Consider the following 19174-nt stretch of genomic DNA (forward strand, 5'->3'; position numbering starts at 1 on the left):
ATGGAATATAATACAGCCCCCCTTAGAATGTAATGCAGCCAGCCCCCATAGAATGTAATGCAGCCTGACCCCATAGAATGTAATGCAGCACAGCCCCCATGGAATGCAATACAGCCTGACCACATAGAATGTAATGCAGCAAAGCCCCCATGGAATGTAATGCAGCACAGCCCCCATAGAATGTAAAAAGTTAAATGTTCATTTTTTTTCCTTCCATATTGCTTCAGTTCCTGTGAAGCACGTAAAGGGTTAATAGACTTCTTGAATGTGGTTTTGAGCACCTTGAGGTTTGCAGTTTTTAGAATGGTGTTCGGGTGAAATATGTGTATATGTGTGTATATATATATATATATATATATATATATATATATATATATATATATATATATATATATATATATATATATATATATATATATATATATATATATATATATATATATATACACATAGATATATATACACACACACACACACACACACACACACACACACACACACACACACACACACACACACACACACACACATATATATATATATATATATATATATATAGTGTGTGTGTATATATATATGTATGTATGTGTATATAAATATATATATATATATATATATATATATATATATATATATATGTATGTATATAATGTGTGTAGGGACATATGTCTAGGGTATATGTGTGACTAGTGATAATGTAACATCTGTCCTGAAGGCAAGTCACACCTAGGTGTTAATAGGTACTTCCTTGGGACTAGTAGAATTTGTCTCCATATCTCCCCAGGAGGTCTAGCTAGGGCCAAGAAGAAGCTAACATTTGACACCTACTAGGTCTTGGAGGGGAGGTGATAATTGCGGCCTTAGGGAATCTATTCCTGAGAACCTTTTCACAAGAGAAAATAATATATTCATTGGGGGCGCGGCCGTGGCCCAATCAAACAGGCAGCAATTATTTTTTTTTTAAATTCGTTTATTAGCAACAAAATAAGTGATGTTACATACATTTTGTATCCAAAATTATTAAACACAGTGTATGATACACATAAATCATGCGTTGGTAAGCAGACAATAAAACATAACTGTCACCTATATCCAGCATTGTCTTGTGATTATTAGATTTATTAAATCGATTGTAACATGTGAATTATGTAAATAGAAAAAACTCGTAAAACCAGAACTCCTGAAATAAAACTGTACTCTTAACTACTAACTCGCCGCAATGCCTCGTGCCTACCTCTCCACGTGAAATCCCCAAACCACGATGAGTCTACAGGGTAAGATGGGAAGAATTCCACCTACCCCAGATCTTTTCAAATTTTCCCGGACATCCTCTATTTTGATACAACGTGCGTTCATATGGAATGATCGAATTAACCAAATCAATCCAAGCTCTTGTAGATGGGTTTGAGCTCCCCATCCACCGCAAAGCCAGTACCTTTCGTGCCATAAAGAGCGTTTCGCGTAGGAAAATGTCAATGCAATGACTCCTCCTCCCACACCCCAAATATGCAAACTAGTGGGTCAAGGGGAACTGGAATTGACAGCAATGTTGCAAGTAGTGATATCACCTCTCTCCAATACTGAAGAACAGCAGGGCATCTCCATATCATGTGTATGAAGTCTGCATCTAGAGCCCGGCATCTCATACACTCAGATGTTTGAAACCTACCCATCCTAAAGAGCCTTACCGGAGTTAAGTATGATTGGTGTAGTATGTATAGCTGGGTCATCCTATTGTTAACTGATGGGGATACTTTAATTGGAGATTCAAGAATGTCGTCCCATTCCTCCTCTTGTACATTGGAAAGAAGTCCCCCCCACTTCCCTTTAATGGAATTGACAGTAGACATGGCTCCCGAAGATAGCAGATAGGTATATAAGGAGGAGATAAGGCCCTGGGGGCCCTGCGATTTAAGAATTCCTATCAAGGGTAAAGAGGATATAGCCCGACCTACACCTGCCTGTCTCATGTATGATTGTATGGCTGACCGTAACTGTAGATATCGGAAAAATTGGGATCTCGGTACGTCATACTTAGTTTGCAATTGCTCAAAGGACACAAACACCCCACCATCATACAAATCACCTATTGAGGAGACACCATGCCCAATCCAAAAGTCCGTTGATGGGTGATTCAATAAAGTTGAGAAATAACCGTTCCTCCACAGGGGCATCTCCGCTATAACATCTGTGAATCCTACAGTTTTTTTAATTTGTCTCCAAACTGACCGCGCCAAACGAAGCAAGGGCAACATGCGAGGGATATTAATTTTCTCCAACTCTAAAAAGTTCAATGGACAGTCAGTTTGAGCTGCATGAAGTAAATGACTTTCAGAGTTAGGGAGGCAATTATTGGGCATCCATTTATTGAGTGCTTTAACCTGACCGGCCAAATAATATAAATAAAAATCTGGCAACGCAGCCCCACCCCCCTGCCTTGGTCTCTGCAGCGTAGACAGTTTAAGTCTGGGCCTGGATTTCCCCCATATGAAAGATGTGATTTGAGAGTTCAGGCCCGTGAAGAAGAATTTAGGGATTAGTACAGCACTATGTTGAAGACAGTGACAGAGCTTAGGGAGCAGTATCATTTTGATTAAGTTGATACGGCCAGCTACAGACAATGGAAGTTTGCTCCAAGTTGCAAATTTAGATTTAACTAATTCTAACAACGGAAATATATTAAGTTGTAGATCAGATCTATTACAGTGAGCTATATGTATACCCAGGTATTTAAAGCTAGGTACAATAGGAAGGGAGGAAAGGGTTCCAAGACCGGGCATCGGAATATGGGAAAGAGACATCAACGCCGATTTGTCCCAATTTATGTATAAGCCTGAGTGTCTACTGAATCTGTCCACAGTAGCGATTACCCGTGGTAGTGTTACTTCCGCCTCATCCATAAATATCACCATGTCGTCAGCATATAGGCCAATGGTGTCCACACGACCAGCTATATTTATGCCTTTAATGTCTGTAGATGATCTTACACGTATCGCCAGGGCCTCTATTGCGAGGGCAAAGAGGGCCGGGGAGAGGGGACACCCCTGGCGGGTCCCTCTATATAATGAAAAAGATTTGGAGATGGAACCGTTAACAATTATACGGGCCTTGGGTTTCATATACAATAGACCTACCCATTTCAAAAATTTATCCCCAAAACCATATTTTTGTAAACATGCCAATAGGAAGGGCCATTCAAGAGAGTCAAAGGCTTTGGCCGCATCCAAGGACGCCAAAGCCCAGGAGTTATCTAGTTTCAATGAGCTGTATTGAACTACTGACTGGACCCTCCTAATGTTAATCGAAGTATTTTTGCCCGGCATAAAACCCGTCTGGTCTGGATGTACAAGGTCCAATATAATCGAATTAAGTCTAGTAGCTAGGATTTTAGTGAAGATTTTATAGTCTACATTTACTAGCGAGATAGGCCTATAAGATCCACACTCCAGCGGGTCCTTCCCTTCTTTAAGTACAATAATATTTGCTTCATAGAACGTGTCGGGCATAGAACCCCCCCTCCCACGCCCCCTGGAACACTCTCAACAAAAGTGGTGCTAGTATATCATGATATTTCCTATATAATTCAATGGAAAACCCGTCTGGGCCAGGAGCCTTCCCAGAGGCCATATCCATCAAAGCATTTTCAACCTCCTCCAAGGTAAACTCTGCGTCCATAAAGGCTCGCTGAGCTGGGGTCAGTAGAGGAAATGTCACATCTGATAAATAGTCCAGGTTTTCCTGAATATCAAAGTCACACTTAGATGTATATAGCGACTTATAATAATCGTGAAAGCAGCGAAGTATCTCCTCAGTCGAGGACACCAATGATCCGTCTGGTGTTCGAATCTGTAGTATAGTATTGGAGACACTATGTTGGCGTACCAGAAAAGCCAAAAATTTGCTAGCCTTGTTTCCCAATTCAAAAAAGGATTGACGGGTAAAAAATAATTTACGCTTAGATTTGGTATCTGTATGCTGAACATATAACCTCTGGGAAGTCAACCACTCAAGTCTATTACCGTTAGTTGGATCAGAAATATATGCAGTCTCCGAATCTTTTAGTCGTTGTTCCATCTCGTCATCCTCCCTCGAAGTTACCCTTTTTATGTAAGATATCGTAGAAGAAAGACACCCCCTTAGATATGCCTTAAGGGTATCCCAGAATAGATTAGTGTCTTGGGGTTCTGGGTGGGATAAAATAAAGCCCTTCAACTGGTCCACAGTTCTATCATTGGAATCTATTAACTTGAGCCAAAATGGATTCAATTTCCACACTATGCCATTATTTGAGTGCCCAAATTTAAGTTTAAGGATAACCGGGCTGTGGTCAGAAATTCCCCTATTGCCATGTTCAATACTATCCACCAGTGTCGCCAATCCCACGGATCCGAATATATAATCCAGGCGAGAGAGGGAACGTCTGGTAGATGAGTGGCAGGTATAGCCCCTTACCCCCGGATGACGCGTTCTCCACAAATCCAACCAACCACTACCCTCCATAAACAAAGCCAAAGGGGATGGAGTCTGAGAGGAGGGTTCCCCCGCTATGTCATCGCCCAGTCTCAACCTATCCAAGCGGGTGTCCATTACCAGATTGAAATCTCCCATGCATATGACATTTGCGTCCGGATAGCTTAAGGCAAAGCTCATTGCCATCCGGAGTATTGAAAGATTAGCTGGAGGAGGGTTATAAACACATAATATGACGTATTCACAAGAGTTAATTAATGCGTGTACAAAGACAAATCGACCTTCAGAGTCCCTCTTAGCCTCCCTCATCTCCCATCTAACGTCTCTGTGGATTAACAGCGAAACCCCTCTTGAATAACTAGTGTGGAACGCGTGTATGGACCACTGCACCCATGGTTTCTGTACACACCGGGCCGTGTCCCTAGTCAAATGTGTCTCAACCAACGCTACAATGTGTGGGTGATGGCGCTTGATCTGTGAAAATACTTTTATCTTTTTCCGGGGAGCTTTAATACCCCGCACATTCCAGGTCATGCATATTATTTCAGACCCCATACTCACTCATAAAAATATAATAAACAATGTTGTCCAGGAAGGGCCTAGGGATAACACATAGAGGTCGAGACATCCACTGGCGGCGATTTCTACCTTCATAACAAATAGAACAAACATAGAAAGAAAAACAAACCGAAAACCAAACAGAGTAGGAACTTCGTCTCATGCTCCTATTATCAAGTGAAAATGGGGAAACCCTCGCTAGATTAAGCGTTCGGTATTGTTGGTAGGTTAGGCACCCATATGGAAAGCTCCACTATAGAATTATCCACTCAAGTACTTTAGGATGTCTTTACATTGGACACCTTGTGGACCCGTAACCACTCAGTCACCTCCTCTGGATCAGTGAAAAATATAGAGGAACCCTCATGGGCGATCCGCAGGCGAGCAGGATAAATCATGGAGTATACAACATTCCGGTCTCTGAGTTTTCTTAATTTCTTGGAACCGTGCCCGCTGTTTCTGAAGCTCCATGGAGAATTCCGGAAATATCGAGATTGTGGCATTGTGGAACTTAATAGGGCTCTTCTGTCGTGCCAGACGCAGGATAGCATCCCTATCTTTGCAGTTGAGAATACGCGCCAAGAAAGGTCTCGGCGGAGTTCCAGGAGGGAGGGGCCTCGCAGGGACCCTATGGGCTCTCTCCACAGAGAAGGTTGAGGAGAATTCTCCTTCCAGAGAGGTCTTAAGCCAGTCCTCTAGGAACTCCTCAGGTCGCTGGCCCTCCGCGCGCTCTGGTAGACCAATAATACGAATATTATTCCGACGTAGTCTATTCTCCAGGTCATCCGCTTTTTGTTTCCAGGCGTTTATGGAGCCAGCCACCTTTGTCAATTTAGTCTCCATGGGCGCAATGGTATCTTCTATTTGTGACACTCTCGTTTCCACCTCCGCGATGCGACCTCCCATAGTCTGCATATCTAGTCTTAGACGGCCCACCTCAGTGTGTACATCCTCTATCTTTTCAGTAAGGGAGGATCTAGTTAAGGAGATAGCCTGCATTAATTGTTCAGAGGCCTGTTTAAGGGTTAACTCCTCTTGTTCCCCCTCCTCAGTACTATCAGAAGGACGACCTTTACGCTGAGTCTGTGAGGGGTTGTTTCTGAGGGTCCGTCCACCATCCGGGGGGTCCTCTCTGGCAAATTTTTTAAGCCTATCAGCCGTTCCTGATCCTTTAAAGTGCTGCATAGTTGACAGGAATGAGAGGCAGCAGAGTAACTAGAGTTATGATCTGAAATACGTCCAGTTCTAATCTCAGATAAACAGTAGAGCCGGCAGAGACTGCCCACGTGTTGCTATGAGGCAGCCCTGGATATGCAAAGTCCTTCCCGCAGTAAGCGCTTCTGCCCCCAGATAACAGCAGAGTTCTATGCCCCAAGGGGGGGGCCTGCAGCAGCGGCAAAGGCAGCAGAGGGGGAGGGGAGCCAGACCCTCCAAATTATTAGCACCAGTAGGGAAGATGTCTTTAAATGGGGGGGCACGCTGGGTCCAATTTTCCAGAGCACTCACCGCTTGTCCCTTAATGTATTACAGGATGAGCGTCCACCTCCCAAGCGGCGCTGCAGATCTAGTGCTCGGCGCCGCGTCTCCTCTCACCAGAGCGTGCGCCTCTGTATTAACTGCCGCCCACGCCGGTACCGCCGATCGAGACTCCTCGGCTCCCGATGTATTAGAGTCCAGCCACTGGCCCCGGAGGGGAAGCGCCGGGATCAAATGGTGCTGGCGCCGCTGTGCTCCTCAGAGCGCACGCTTGTAAAATGGCCGCCGCCCCACACAGGGCTCACCACCGCCGCAGGCTCCGCCGGCTCCCGGCTCTCCTCCGGATCTCACACAGCCTCCCGCAGTGGTCACACGCTCTCCAGGGTCCAAGGGGGACTACAGCTCACAGGTAGCCCGCTCTTTAAAGGGGTCTGAGTGGCAGGATAATGTCAGGATTTGGGAGCTCTCTCAGGGTACGTCTTCTCTCTTTGGCTACATAGCCACGCCCCAAACAGGCAGCAATTATGATATTAACCTGGGAGGCCGGTCTAGAAACCTGACCTCAGACCAAAGTTATAAATTTAGGCTGCAGACAGAGAATTGTGTTCACATGTGAGGGCAGCCTGAGAAGCTGATGTGTTCCACCAACTCCATTCACCCCCCCCCCCCCCCCACACACACACACACACACACACACACACACACTCAGAAAGCAACCTACCAGTTAGATGATTTCTGTTAAGTTTTTCTACTGTTTATTTTATCACAGTTTTGCATAAGTTGTATGTCTTTTTATTATCATATTTTTATACCTTTTTCTTATTGTAAGCGTTGAACTTTTTGTTATTAAAGTATAAAACTTTAACAAGTTGAACCTTGATTGTTCTAAAAGAATCCATAGCCTAAAGGTGTGTGAGCCTTATGAGTGATAGACATATTTTTATTAGTATTATTATTAGTTCCGGGACTCATCGCCCGTGTATTCGTGAGTGGTGGCAGCGAGTATGAGCGCGTGTGTGGCCTAGGTCGGTGTGTGATTTATGCTCCCATTACAGCATAGAACAGAGGTTGAATGCTGGACTGAGGGTGGGGAGATAGATTAACCCTTGCAGGCACAACCCCAAGTCACGTGTGAGAGAGCAGGCACGTGACGAATAACTGATACCATGGAGAAGGGATCCGTGACAGGTGTCATTCTTGGTTATTTTCCGTCATATACACCCTTCAAAGTGACTTCAAATTTGATGTAAAAATGAGAAATTGTTGATCAACTTTTAACCCTCATAATTTTCTAACAAAAAAAAATTTTGTTTCCAGAATTGTGCTGATGTAAAGTAGACATGTGGGAAATGTTATTTATTAAGTATGTTGTGTGACATATCTCTCTGATTTTAAGGGCATAAAAATTCAAAGTTTGAAAATTGCAAAATTTTCACCATATTTCCTTTTTTTTTCTTCCATAAATAAACGCAAGTCTTATAGAAGAAATTTTATCACTAACATGAAGTACAATATGACACGAAAAAACATTATCAGAATCAGTGGTGTCTGTTGAAGCGTTTCAGAGTTATAACATATAGTGACATTTGTCAGAATTGTAAATATTGGCCTGGTCATTAAGTACCAAATTGGCTTCATCACTAAAGGTACGCTTTTTGTGACGTAGCAACGATCCCGCTAACGATCTCGTTATGTGACAGCGACCAACGATCAGGCCCCTGCTGGGAGATCGTTAGTCGCTGGGGAATGATCAGGACCTTTTTTTGGTCGCTGATCACCCGCTGTCATCGCTGGATCGGAGTGTGTGACGCCGATCCAGCGATGTGTTCACTTGTAACCAGGGTAAACATCGGGTTACTAAGCGTAGGGCCGCGCTTAGTAACCCGATATTTACCCTGGTTACCATTGTAAAAGTAAAAAAAATAAAACAGTACATACTCACATTCTGATGTCTGTCACGTCCCCCGGCGTCCACAGGGTTAAAACTGCTTTCAGCAAGAGCGCTGCTAATGCGAGCGCTGCTAATGCAAGCGCTCCGGCCGAAAGCTTCCCTGCACTGACTGTCAGCGCCGGCAGTAACAGCGGTGACGTCACCGCTGTGCTCTGCTTTACGGCCGGCACTGACAGTCAGTGCAGGGAAGCTGTCGGCCGGAGCGCTTGCATTAGCAGCGCTCTTGCCGAAAGCAGTTTTAACCCTGTGGACGCCGGGGGACGTGAGAGACACCAGAATGTATGTACAGTTTTTTTTTTTTTTTACTTTTACAATGGTAAACAGGGTAAATATCGGGTTACTAAGCTCGGCCCTGCACTTAGTAACCCGATGTTTACCCTGGTTACCCGGGGACTTCATCGTTGAAGACAGTTTCAACGCTGCCGAAGTCTTTCCCCTGATCGTTGGTCGCTGGAGAAAGCTGTCTGTGTGACAGCTCCCCAGCGACCACACAACGACTTACCAACGATCACGGCCAGGTCGTATCGCTGGTCATGATCGTTGGTAAGTCGTTTAGTGTAACGGTACCTTAAGGGGTTAAGTGTAAATAAATATATATATATATATATATATATATATGTGTGTGTGTGTATATATATATATATATATATATATATATATATATATATATATATATATATATATATATATATATATATATATATATATATATATATATATATATATATATATATATTATTTTTTTTTTTTTTTTTTTTTTTTAAATCCTCAAATAAAGAACAAAAACAAATATTTTTCTAATAAATACATTTATTTATGTAAATAAAAAATAAACAAAAGTACACATTTGTTGTTGCTGCCTCTGTAACGAACCATTCTATAAAACTGTCCCACTAGTTAACCCCTTCAGTGAACACCATAAAAAAGGAAAAAACAATGCTTTTATCATGCTGCCAAACAGAAAGCGCAATAAAACGTGACCAAAAAGACTAATGTAAAAAAGTTACAGCTGAAAAAGTTATCTTATCTTGCAAAAAATAAGCTGCCATACAGCTCCATTAGCAGAAAAATGGGTTACAGATTTCAGATTATAAAATAGTTTTTGTGTAAACGCCAAAATATAAAAAAATATAAATTGGGCATCACTATAATCGTACTGACCCGAAGAATAAAGCTGACTTGCCAATTTTTCCACAAGCGGAACGGTATATAAAAAAAAAAAAATCTTTTTCTGAATTACTTGTTTTTGTTCACTCTGTTTTCCAAAACTCATAATAGAAAGCAATCAAAAATGTCATGTCCCTGAAAATGGTACCAATAAAAATGCCAGCTCTTCCCACAAAAAAACTAGCCATAACATGGCGGTCGGCCAAAATATGGAAAAATTATAGCTCTCAAATTATGGTGATGCAAAAATAGTTTTTATTGCGAAAACTATCTTTTAGTGTGTTACAGCAGTCAAACAGAAAAATTATATGAATCTGATACCGCTATAATCGCAACGACCCGAAGAATAAAGTTGCCTAATCCTTTATTTCGCATGAGGAACGGCGTGCAAAATGAAACAAATTCTTCACATGCTGTTGATTTGTTCTTTCTGCCTCCCAAAGATCGCATTAAGGCTTTGTGCACCTTTATCCTACGCTCTGCGCTTACATGGGGTTTCCATGTAAATCTCTGAAATATGTGATTCAGTTAGAACCCCCGATGAAAGATTCCCCATAATGTGATAGCGAGAGGCACTGTTGACGCAGTCTGACCTGTGATCCAGCGGTGTCAGTCTGTTTAATATTGCATAAAAGTGCTGTCGGCCACAGTTTTGTGCACTACTGAAAAGGACACTGCTGAACAGAGGTCAGACGGAGTCCAAAGTAACTCTAATGCCTCATTATAGTGAATAGATCCCTCGGGGGTTTTATCTGTCGTGTAATTCGGAGATTCCAACTCAAAAACATTTCCCGGATCCATGCATTCCTTGACCATAAAACCACAAAAACACTAGTACATGCCTTTATCTCCCGCCTCGACTACTGCAACCTCCTACTCTCTGGCCTCCCCTCTGGCACCACTCCAATCCATCCTAAACTCTGCTGCCCGACTAATCCACCTTTCTACCCATTACTCCCCAGCCTCTCCTCTCTGCCAGGCCCTTCACTGGCTTCCTATTGCCCAAAGGCTACAGTTCAAAACACTAGCAATGATCTACAAAGCCATTCACAACCTGACTCCTCCATACATCTGTGGCATGGTCTCCCGGTACCTAACTACACGCAACCTTCGATCGTCTCATGATCTCCTTCTCTACTCCTCTCTCATCTCTAACTCCCACAACCGCATCCAAGACTTCTCCCGTGCTTTCCCTGTACTCTGGAACTCTACCCAAACACATCAGGCTCTCGCCTACCACGGAAACCTTCAAAAGGAACCTGAAGACCCACCTCTTCCAACAAGCCTGCATGACCAGCTCTACCCTCTCCTAGTGTATCCTCACCCATCCCCTGTAGACTGTAAGCCCTCGCGGGCAGGGTCCTCTTTCCTCCTGTACTTCTGTGTGTGCCTTGTTTACTCATGTTTATTGTACTTGTCTATATTTGCCCCGTTCACATGTAAAGCACCACCAGTCTATAAAGACAGTTTTCTTTTAAAACCTTTTTAAAAGCACATATCATACCTGATGAAGGCCGTTGTGGGCTGAAACGCGTTGCTTTGTTCTTATTAAAGTGTCCTAATAAATTTGGTACTGAGCAAATTATCTCAACCTCCAAACTCTCCTTGTCTTCCGGAAGTGCCAAGAAAGGAAATTTATTTATTTTTTCTCTAACCAATGTAAAGCGCCATGGATTAAATGGCGCTATAAAAATGAATAATAATAATAATAATTTAGATGGAAACCCCAAAGCAAGTGCTCAACATAGACCACCGGATAAATAATAATGTGATTCCAAACATTATCTAAAATGTTCCCAATAAAAACTTCAACTCAATCCTCAGAAAAAGCAAGTCCCCACTCAGGTCTGTTATCTGTCAACCAAAATATAGGGGGCTTCCACATTACTGGTAGCACTGTGCGCTCCCCAAAAGAAATTCTGAGAATTCTCCTCTCCCAAATCCAAATTTTCCCCCTTCCTTCCAAGTCCCATTGTGCCTGTACTAAATTTAGTGCCCAAATGTTTGGCATTTCTGTAGTGATGAGTGCTCACCTAATTTACATGTGTATCTCCAGAAGCATAAGGTGGACATATTGTACTGGTGACTGCAACGTACTGGTCACTACAACGGCAGTTTGCAATTTTCACTCAGCAACATCCACTGTTGCAACACCTATGGAGACAAAATCGTCACTACATCTGTAGATAAATTCCCAAAGGATTATAATTTCCAAAATGGGGTCTTTTGAGGGGGGATTCTGTTTTTCTGTCTCCTAGGGGCTCCTTATAAGGAATCTGCAAACTAATCTTGGAAATTCTGCGCTTCAGGAGGCAAATAGAGCTCTGTCCCTCCCGAGTCTCCCTGAATGGCTAAGTAGTACTCTACAGCCACATATGGGGAATTTCTACATTCACTAGAAATTGTGGCGCAAATTTTGGTGCCATTTTTACCCATTTTATGGTATGAAAATGTAAAACTTGGGGCTAACACACAATCTTGGTTGTAAAAATGTAAATTATTATTTTTTCACTGATAATGGTGTAAAAGTCGGTGACACCCCTGTGGTGTCAATATAATCACTACACTCCTAGATGAATTCATTGAGCGGTTTAATTGGTAAAATTATGGGGGGGGGGGGGGTGTTCTGGTACCTCAGAGGCTCTTCCAATGTTAAATGTCACCATGAAACAAGTGCAGGAAAATCTGCACTGTAATATGACACTAGTACCTTTCTGAGCTTTGAAGTATCATTGAACTCGAGACAAATTGCACAACAAATTTTGGGGTCCATGTTCTCCGGTTACCCTTGTGAAAACAGGAAGCGGAGATACTGGAAGTATAGCGAATAGAAAGGGCAGACGTCTCTGCCAGTAGTAGTCCACTGCGCACGCATCGGTCAAGAGACCAGCGGACTGCATTAGACCAGGTAACAAAAGGGGGGGATAAAGGCGCATGCGCAGCTCCTAGGAGCAAATACCACAAAGCTTAAAACAAACAGAGGAAACACACATGCAGGAAACACCATTAATTAATGGAAATAATCCAATGCAGTCCAATGGAATTGTGTAATTGAATACCAGGAAACTAATATCTAAAAATGTAAAAAAGAATTCATGGTTAGATCAGAGTAAACCAATAACGGAGAGAAATGGGAAAGGGAACCATGGTAAATTGTGTCCATCAGACATAATGCTTCACCAGGATCCAAATAAGATCAAACAAAAATACCATATGTCACCTGATATGACACCCAAGGGTATCAGATAAAGTTGTGCACATGAGCAGTGGCAAAATGCAGCTGGCAAATTAGAAGACCAGAGCAAGAAAATGATATATGGTATAAAAACCCCTGCACCAACACTGTGGCTACCCAAGGATCCCTAGAAAATACAGAAGAACAAGGACATATATGTCCCGTATTTGAACGTAAGGATGTGGAGAGTCAAGATGATAATAACACATGATTGTATAATGTGTAAACATAAATAGTTCCACATAGCCGGAAGGTTATAGTGAGGGAAAATTCCCTTGCCTTGAGATTGAATGAATCAGATACCAAAAATGGAAAAGGGAAATCCTGTTCCACCCGCTATGCAATGCACATTGGACAATGGATATTAGATGCCAGAAAATGGCAAGTGCATACAGTCAAAGTTCCAAAAATAGAGGCTCCAGCATGATTCTGCAAGCATGATCCGGCCATTAGAGGATATCCATGAAAGATGCCTCCCATGTTGACACAGTCATCCTCCAAGTTCCAATAGACAAGGCTATTACGGAGGTCCGCAACAGGAGATTCTACCCAGGAAGCCAGTAAAAAGGAAATCTTCATTAATACCTTGGGGTGCTGTAGAATGAAGCAAGTAAATCCAGCGGGATTCAACCTGTAGCAGCTTCTTCTGTAGGGAGCCACCTCTACCTGAGCCCTTAACGTGTTCTGATCCAACCACCCTCTTATTAGCACAGCTCCCTGCATGATAAGATAAATAGTGGGATGCCACCGTGATAAGTGTCTTAACTTTCTAACTCCACTGCAGCTGAGTTGATTGTTGAAAAGTGTCCTTGAATCCTCCAGCGTAAAGGTACCGTCACATTTAGCGACGCGGCAGCGATCTAGACAACGATGCCGATCGCTGCAGCGTCGCTGTGTGGTCGCTGGAGAGCTGTCACACAGACAGCTCTCCAGCGACCAATGATCCCGAAGTCCCCGGGTAACCAGGGTAAACATCGGGTTACCAAGCGCAGGGCCGCGCTTAGTAACCCGATGTTTACCCTGGTTTCCAGTGCTAATGTAAAAAAACAAACACTACATACTTACATTCCGGTGTCTGTCCCCCGGCGCTGTGCTTTCCTGCACGGACTGTGAGCGCTGGCTGGCCGTAAAGCACAGCGGTGACGTCACCGCTGTAATCTGCTTTACGGCTGGCCGGCGCTGACAGTGCAGGGAAGCAGAACGCCGAGGGACGCGACAGACACCGGAATGTAAGTATGTAGTGTTTATTTTTTTTTTTTACATTTACACTGGTAACCAGGGTTGTTTACCCTGGTTACCAGTGAAGACATCGCTGAATCGGCGTCACACACGCCGATCCAGCGATGTCTCCTGGAGATCCAGCGACGAATTAAAGTTCTGGCCTTTCTGCTCCGACCAACGATGTCACAGCAGGATCCAGATCGCTGCTGCGTGTCAAACACAACGATATCGCTATCCAGGACGCTGCAACGTCACGGATCGCTAGCGATATCGTTGTGAAGTTGGTCAGTGTGACGGTACCTTACCTCCTGTGAGGTCTGGCCTACATAAATACAAGGGCAAGGGCAGATTAGGGCATATATGACATTTGCTGTTTTGCAGTTGATATGTCTTCAATCTATGCTGATATAGAAAACGTAGGCACTACTAGGAAGTGGTGCCCAAGTAGGTGCCCAAGCCGTGATACTAGGAACGATAAACTTGGCACACACAAAAGAAAATTTAATGAGGTATCGTACATACTGTATATACGATACCTCATTAAATTTTCATTCTCTGCATCTACATATTTGTGTGTGCCAAGTTTATCGTTACTTCATTCTATGCTGCACCTGGTCAGTAGGATTGCAGAAGGAATCAAGAGTGGGATGCATTTACTGACAAACATTGCAGTCCCCACATGGAAACGAGACTCTCAAAGAGATTCCGGCACAATATATAAAAACCGATTTGCGGAAGTGCAGCTCCCGCGGTGCCATATACATACGGTGCATGTCTGGAACGGGTTAATGAACAGTAACTAATTGAAAACATTTGATGAGAAAAGGTTGTGAATTTTTTTTTCTTTCAATAATAGGTTGATGTAGATGAATCAACACTTAGTCCCGAAGAGCAGAAAGAGAGGAAAATTATGAAGTTACTGCTGAAAATAAAGAATGGGACACCTCCAATGAGAAAAGTAGGTGGTATTCAATTTATTTCTTTTTTTTTTTAAATAAATTACTTAAGTTTTATCTATGATTATACCACCAATGAGCAAGCAGATTACCGAAATTTTATAAAAAGTGTTTTTGTGGTTTTACGGTCTCTCATTTAGGTTTACTTTTTATTAATAGGCAGCTTTGCGACAAATTACAGACAAAGCCCGGGAATTTGGAGCTGGACCACTTTTTAATCAAATTCTTCCTCTACTGATGTCACCAACCCTTGAAGACCAAGAACGACATTTGTTAGTGAAAGTAATTGACAGAATTTTATACAAGTTGGATGACCTCGTTCGACCATATGTGCATAAGGTTCGTAATTCTGCCTTTTTTTTTATAATTTGTTAATGTCAGTAAGAAAAAAGTTAACTAATATCAATATTGTAGTTCTCACTGCAGCAATAAGCAAGGATTACTGTTGAGAAGACAGCTTAGCTTGCAGACCACTTTTAAACTTGTGTTGGTCCATTTGATAAGTTGATCAGTCATTGGTCACACATTGGAATAATATATAGAATTTTACAAACTTAGCTGAATTTATAACGCACTCCACAATGCTGTGCCATCATGAATACAACTTATGTTGATCCTTCTGCCAATGACCTGCTGCAGTCCTTCAGCTTTATTATCATATGATATTGTCTACTATATAATTGTAGAGACAAAGCAAAGTCTATATGTTGACTGCAAGTCACATAGACAATACCACTATAAATCATAAATCTAACAAAGCAAAAGTGGAAAAAATAAAACGTAACTTTTATTTTGACTAAAGTCACACACAAAAAAAACTTAAACCAAACACCCAAGTGGATAAAAATACTGGGGCTGAGTCTCAGGCAGTAGTGTAGTTACCACAGAGATTGATTATCCCCAGAAAGGACAGAATGTTATCCTCCACAGTATATTGGAGATATCATAAAAACTAGAAATTGACATAAGAGCTGGAGTAAAATAACGTCAAACAGCACAAAACGTCAAACTAGTTGCATGAACAAGCAATAAAAGCCATCAATAACCGCATGTACACAGTGCCATTGATGGCTGTAAGTAATATAAAAAGGAACAATCTCACCGGTTCCAAGATGAGGGCCCAGGAGCACCGGATAATTTTCTGGTCAGAAGAAAGTCCGGAAAGATACCGGAGACGACAGTCCCTGTGTCAGTCCCTATGGGGCTATCGATAGACTATCCCCACAGCTCCTGCCCTTACAAGGGCAGACCACAGCTACCCCTGTCCAAACATGCCCTGCACTCTCCCTGTATGGTCCGTCCCGACGCGTTTCATCTGAGCAGAATCTTCAGGGGACTTTCTTGTGCATGGAGATAGAGTGCTAAAAAGGAGGGACACTAAGTCCTGCCACCCTCAATGCTGTCCTGCAGAGACTGACACAGGGACTGTCGTCTCCGGTATCTTTCCGGACTTTCTTCTGACCAGAAAATTATCCGGTGCTCCTGGGCCCTCATCTTGGAACCGGTGAGATTGTTCCTTTTTATATTACTTACAGCCATCAATGGCACTGTGTACATGCGGTTATTGATGGCTTTTATTGCTTGTTCATGCAACTAGTTTGACGTTTTGTGCTGTTTGACGTTATTTTACTCCAGCTCTTATGTCAATTTCTAGTTTTTATGATATCTCCAATATACTGTGGAGGATAACATTCTGTCCTTTCTGGGGATAATCAATCTCTGTGGTAACTACACTACTGCCTGAGACTCAGCCCCAGTATTTTTATCCACTTGGGTGTTTGGTTTAAGTTTTTTTTTGTGTGTGACTTTAGTCAAAATAAAAGTTACGTTTTATTTTTTCCACTTTTGCTTTACTATATAATTGTCTAAGGGTCACTTCCGTCTGTCTGTCACGGATATTCATTGGTCGCGGCCTCTGTCTGTCATGGAAATCCAAGTCTGCTGATTGGTCGCGGCAAAACAGCCACGACCAATCAGCGACGGGCACAGTCCAGAAGAAAATGGCTGCTCCTTACTCCCCGCAGTCAGTGCCCGGCACCCGCATACTCCCCTCCAGTCACCGCTCACACAGGGTTAATGCCGGCAGTAATGGGCCGCGGGTAACTCACTCCGTTACCACCGCTATTAACCCTGTGTCCCCAACTTTTTACTATTGATGCTGCCTATGCGGCATCAATAGTAAAAACAAAAATGTAATGTTAAAAATAATAAAAAAACAAAAAACCTGCTATACTCACCCTCCATAGTCCGCCGAGCCGCTCGCGCCTGCCGCCATCTAACGTTACCAGCGCTGCATTGCGAAATTACCCATAAGACTTAGCGGTCTCGTGAGACCGCTAAGTCATCTGGGTAATTTCGCAATGCATCCTAGGAACGGAAGATGGCAGCAGCCGCGCGCCTATCGCCGAAGCTTCGGTGGATCCCAGGGGTGAGTATATAACTATTTTTTATTTTAATTATTTTTTTTAACAGGGATATGGTGCCCACACTGCTGTATACTATGTGGGCTGTGTTGGATACCGCGTGGCTTTGTGCTGTATACTACATAGGCAGTGTTATATACTATGTGGGCTGTGTGATATACTCCGTGGGCTGTGCTAGATATTACGTGGCCATTGTTATATACTGTGTGGGCAGTGTTAGTCATGGCCAAAAGTATTGACACCCCTCCAATTTTGTCAGATAATACTCATTTTCTTTCTGAAAATGATTGCAAACACAAATTATTTGGTATTATCTTCATTTAATTTGTCTTAAATGAAAAAACACAAAAGAGAATGAAGCAAAACATTGATCATTACACACAAAACTCCAAAAATGGGCCAGACAAAAGTATTGGCACCCTCAGCCTAATACTTGGTTGCACAACCTTTAGCCAAAATAACTGCGACCAACCGCTTCCGGTAACCATCAATGAGTTTCTTACAATGCTCTGCTGGAATTTTAGACCATTCTTCTTTGGCAAACTCCTCCAGGTCCCTGATATTTGAAGGGTGCCTTCTCCAAACTGCCATTTTTAGATCTCTCCACAGGTGTTCTATGGGATTCAGGTCTGGACTCATTGCTGGCCACCTTAGAAGTCTCCAGTGCTATCTCTCAAACCATTTTCCAGTGCTTTTTGAAGTGTGTTTTGGGTCATTGTCCTGCTAGAAGACGCATGACCTCTGAGGGAGACCCAGCTTTCTCACACTGGGCCCTACATTATGCTGCAAAATTTGTTGGTAGTCTTCAGACTTCATAATGTCATGCACACGATCAAGCAGTCAGTGCCAGAGGCAGCAAAGCAACCCCAAAACATCAGGGAACCTCTGCCATGTTTGACTGTAGGGACCATGTTCTTTTCTTTGAATGCCTCTTTTTTCTCTCCTGTAAACTCTGTTGATGCCTTTCCCCAAAAAGCTCTATTTGTGTCTCATCTGACCAGAGAACATTCTTCCAAAACATTTTAGGCTTTTTCAGGTAAGTTTTGGCAAACTCCAGCCTGGCTTTTTTATGTCTCGGGGTAAGAAGTGGGGTCTTCCTGGGTCTCCTACCATACAGTCCCTTTTCATTCAGATGCCGACAGTACGTGTTGACACTGTTGTACCCTCGGACTGCAGGGCAGCTTGAACTTGTTTGGCTGTTAGTCTAGGTTCTTTATCCAACATTCGCACAATCTTGCCTGGAAATCTCTTGTCAATTTTTCTTTTCCGTCCACATCTAGGGAGGTTAGACACAGTGCCATGGGCTTTAAACCTTGATGACACTGCGCACGGTAAACACAGGAACATTCAGGTCTTTGGAGATGGACTTGTAGTCTTGAGATTGCTCATGCTTCCTCACAATTTGGTTTCTCAAGTCATCAGACAGTTCTTTGGTCTTCTTTCTTTTCTCCATGCTCAATGTGGTACCCACAAGGACACAGGACAGAGGTTGAGTCAACTTTAATCCATGTCAACTGGCTGCAAGTGCGATTTAGTTATTAAAAAAAAGAAAGGAATGTCCAGCTTCACCGATTCCGTAAAAAAGAGTTGACCATGATCATGGTCATGATTAAGGGAGCCTAGTCTCCAGAAACGCGTTAAGATTCTTACCCATATGGTTGTGCTGAAGTCTGTATCCTCCAAGTTTAAAATATGTGAATAAAGAATACTCTTTTTT

At 42.8% G+C, this 19174-nt stretch overlaps 1 protein-coding gene across 1 annotated transcript in view; it reads left to right on the forward strand.

Moving 5' to 3' along the window:
• The window catches only part of SF3B1 (splicing factor 3b subunit 1), a 418418-nt gene that overhangs the window by 176027 nt on the left and 223217 nt on the right, over positions 1–19174 (forward strand). Inside the window, exons 11-12 of the mRNA XM_069733802.1 lie at positions 14935–15036; positions 15194–15373. Of these exons, the coding sequence (XP_069589903.1) occupies positions 14935–15036; positions 15194–15373 (282 nt within the window). The remainder of the gene's footprint in view (positions 1–14934; positions 15037–15193; positions 15374–19174) is intronic.

Source organism: Ranitomeya imitator, chromosome 7 (assembly GCF_032444005.1).
Source record: "Ranitomeya imitator isolate aRanImi1 chromosome 7, aRanImi1.pri, whole genome shotgun sequence".
Classification (NCBI taxonomy): Eukaryota; Metazoa; Chordata; class Amphibia; order Anura; family Dendrobatidae; genus Ranitomeya; species Ranitomeya imitator.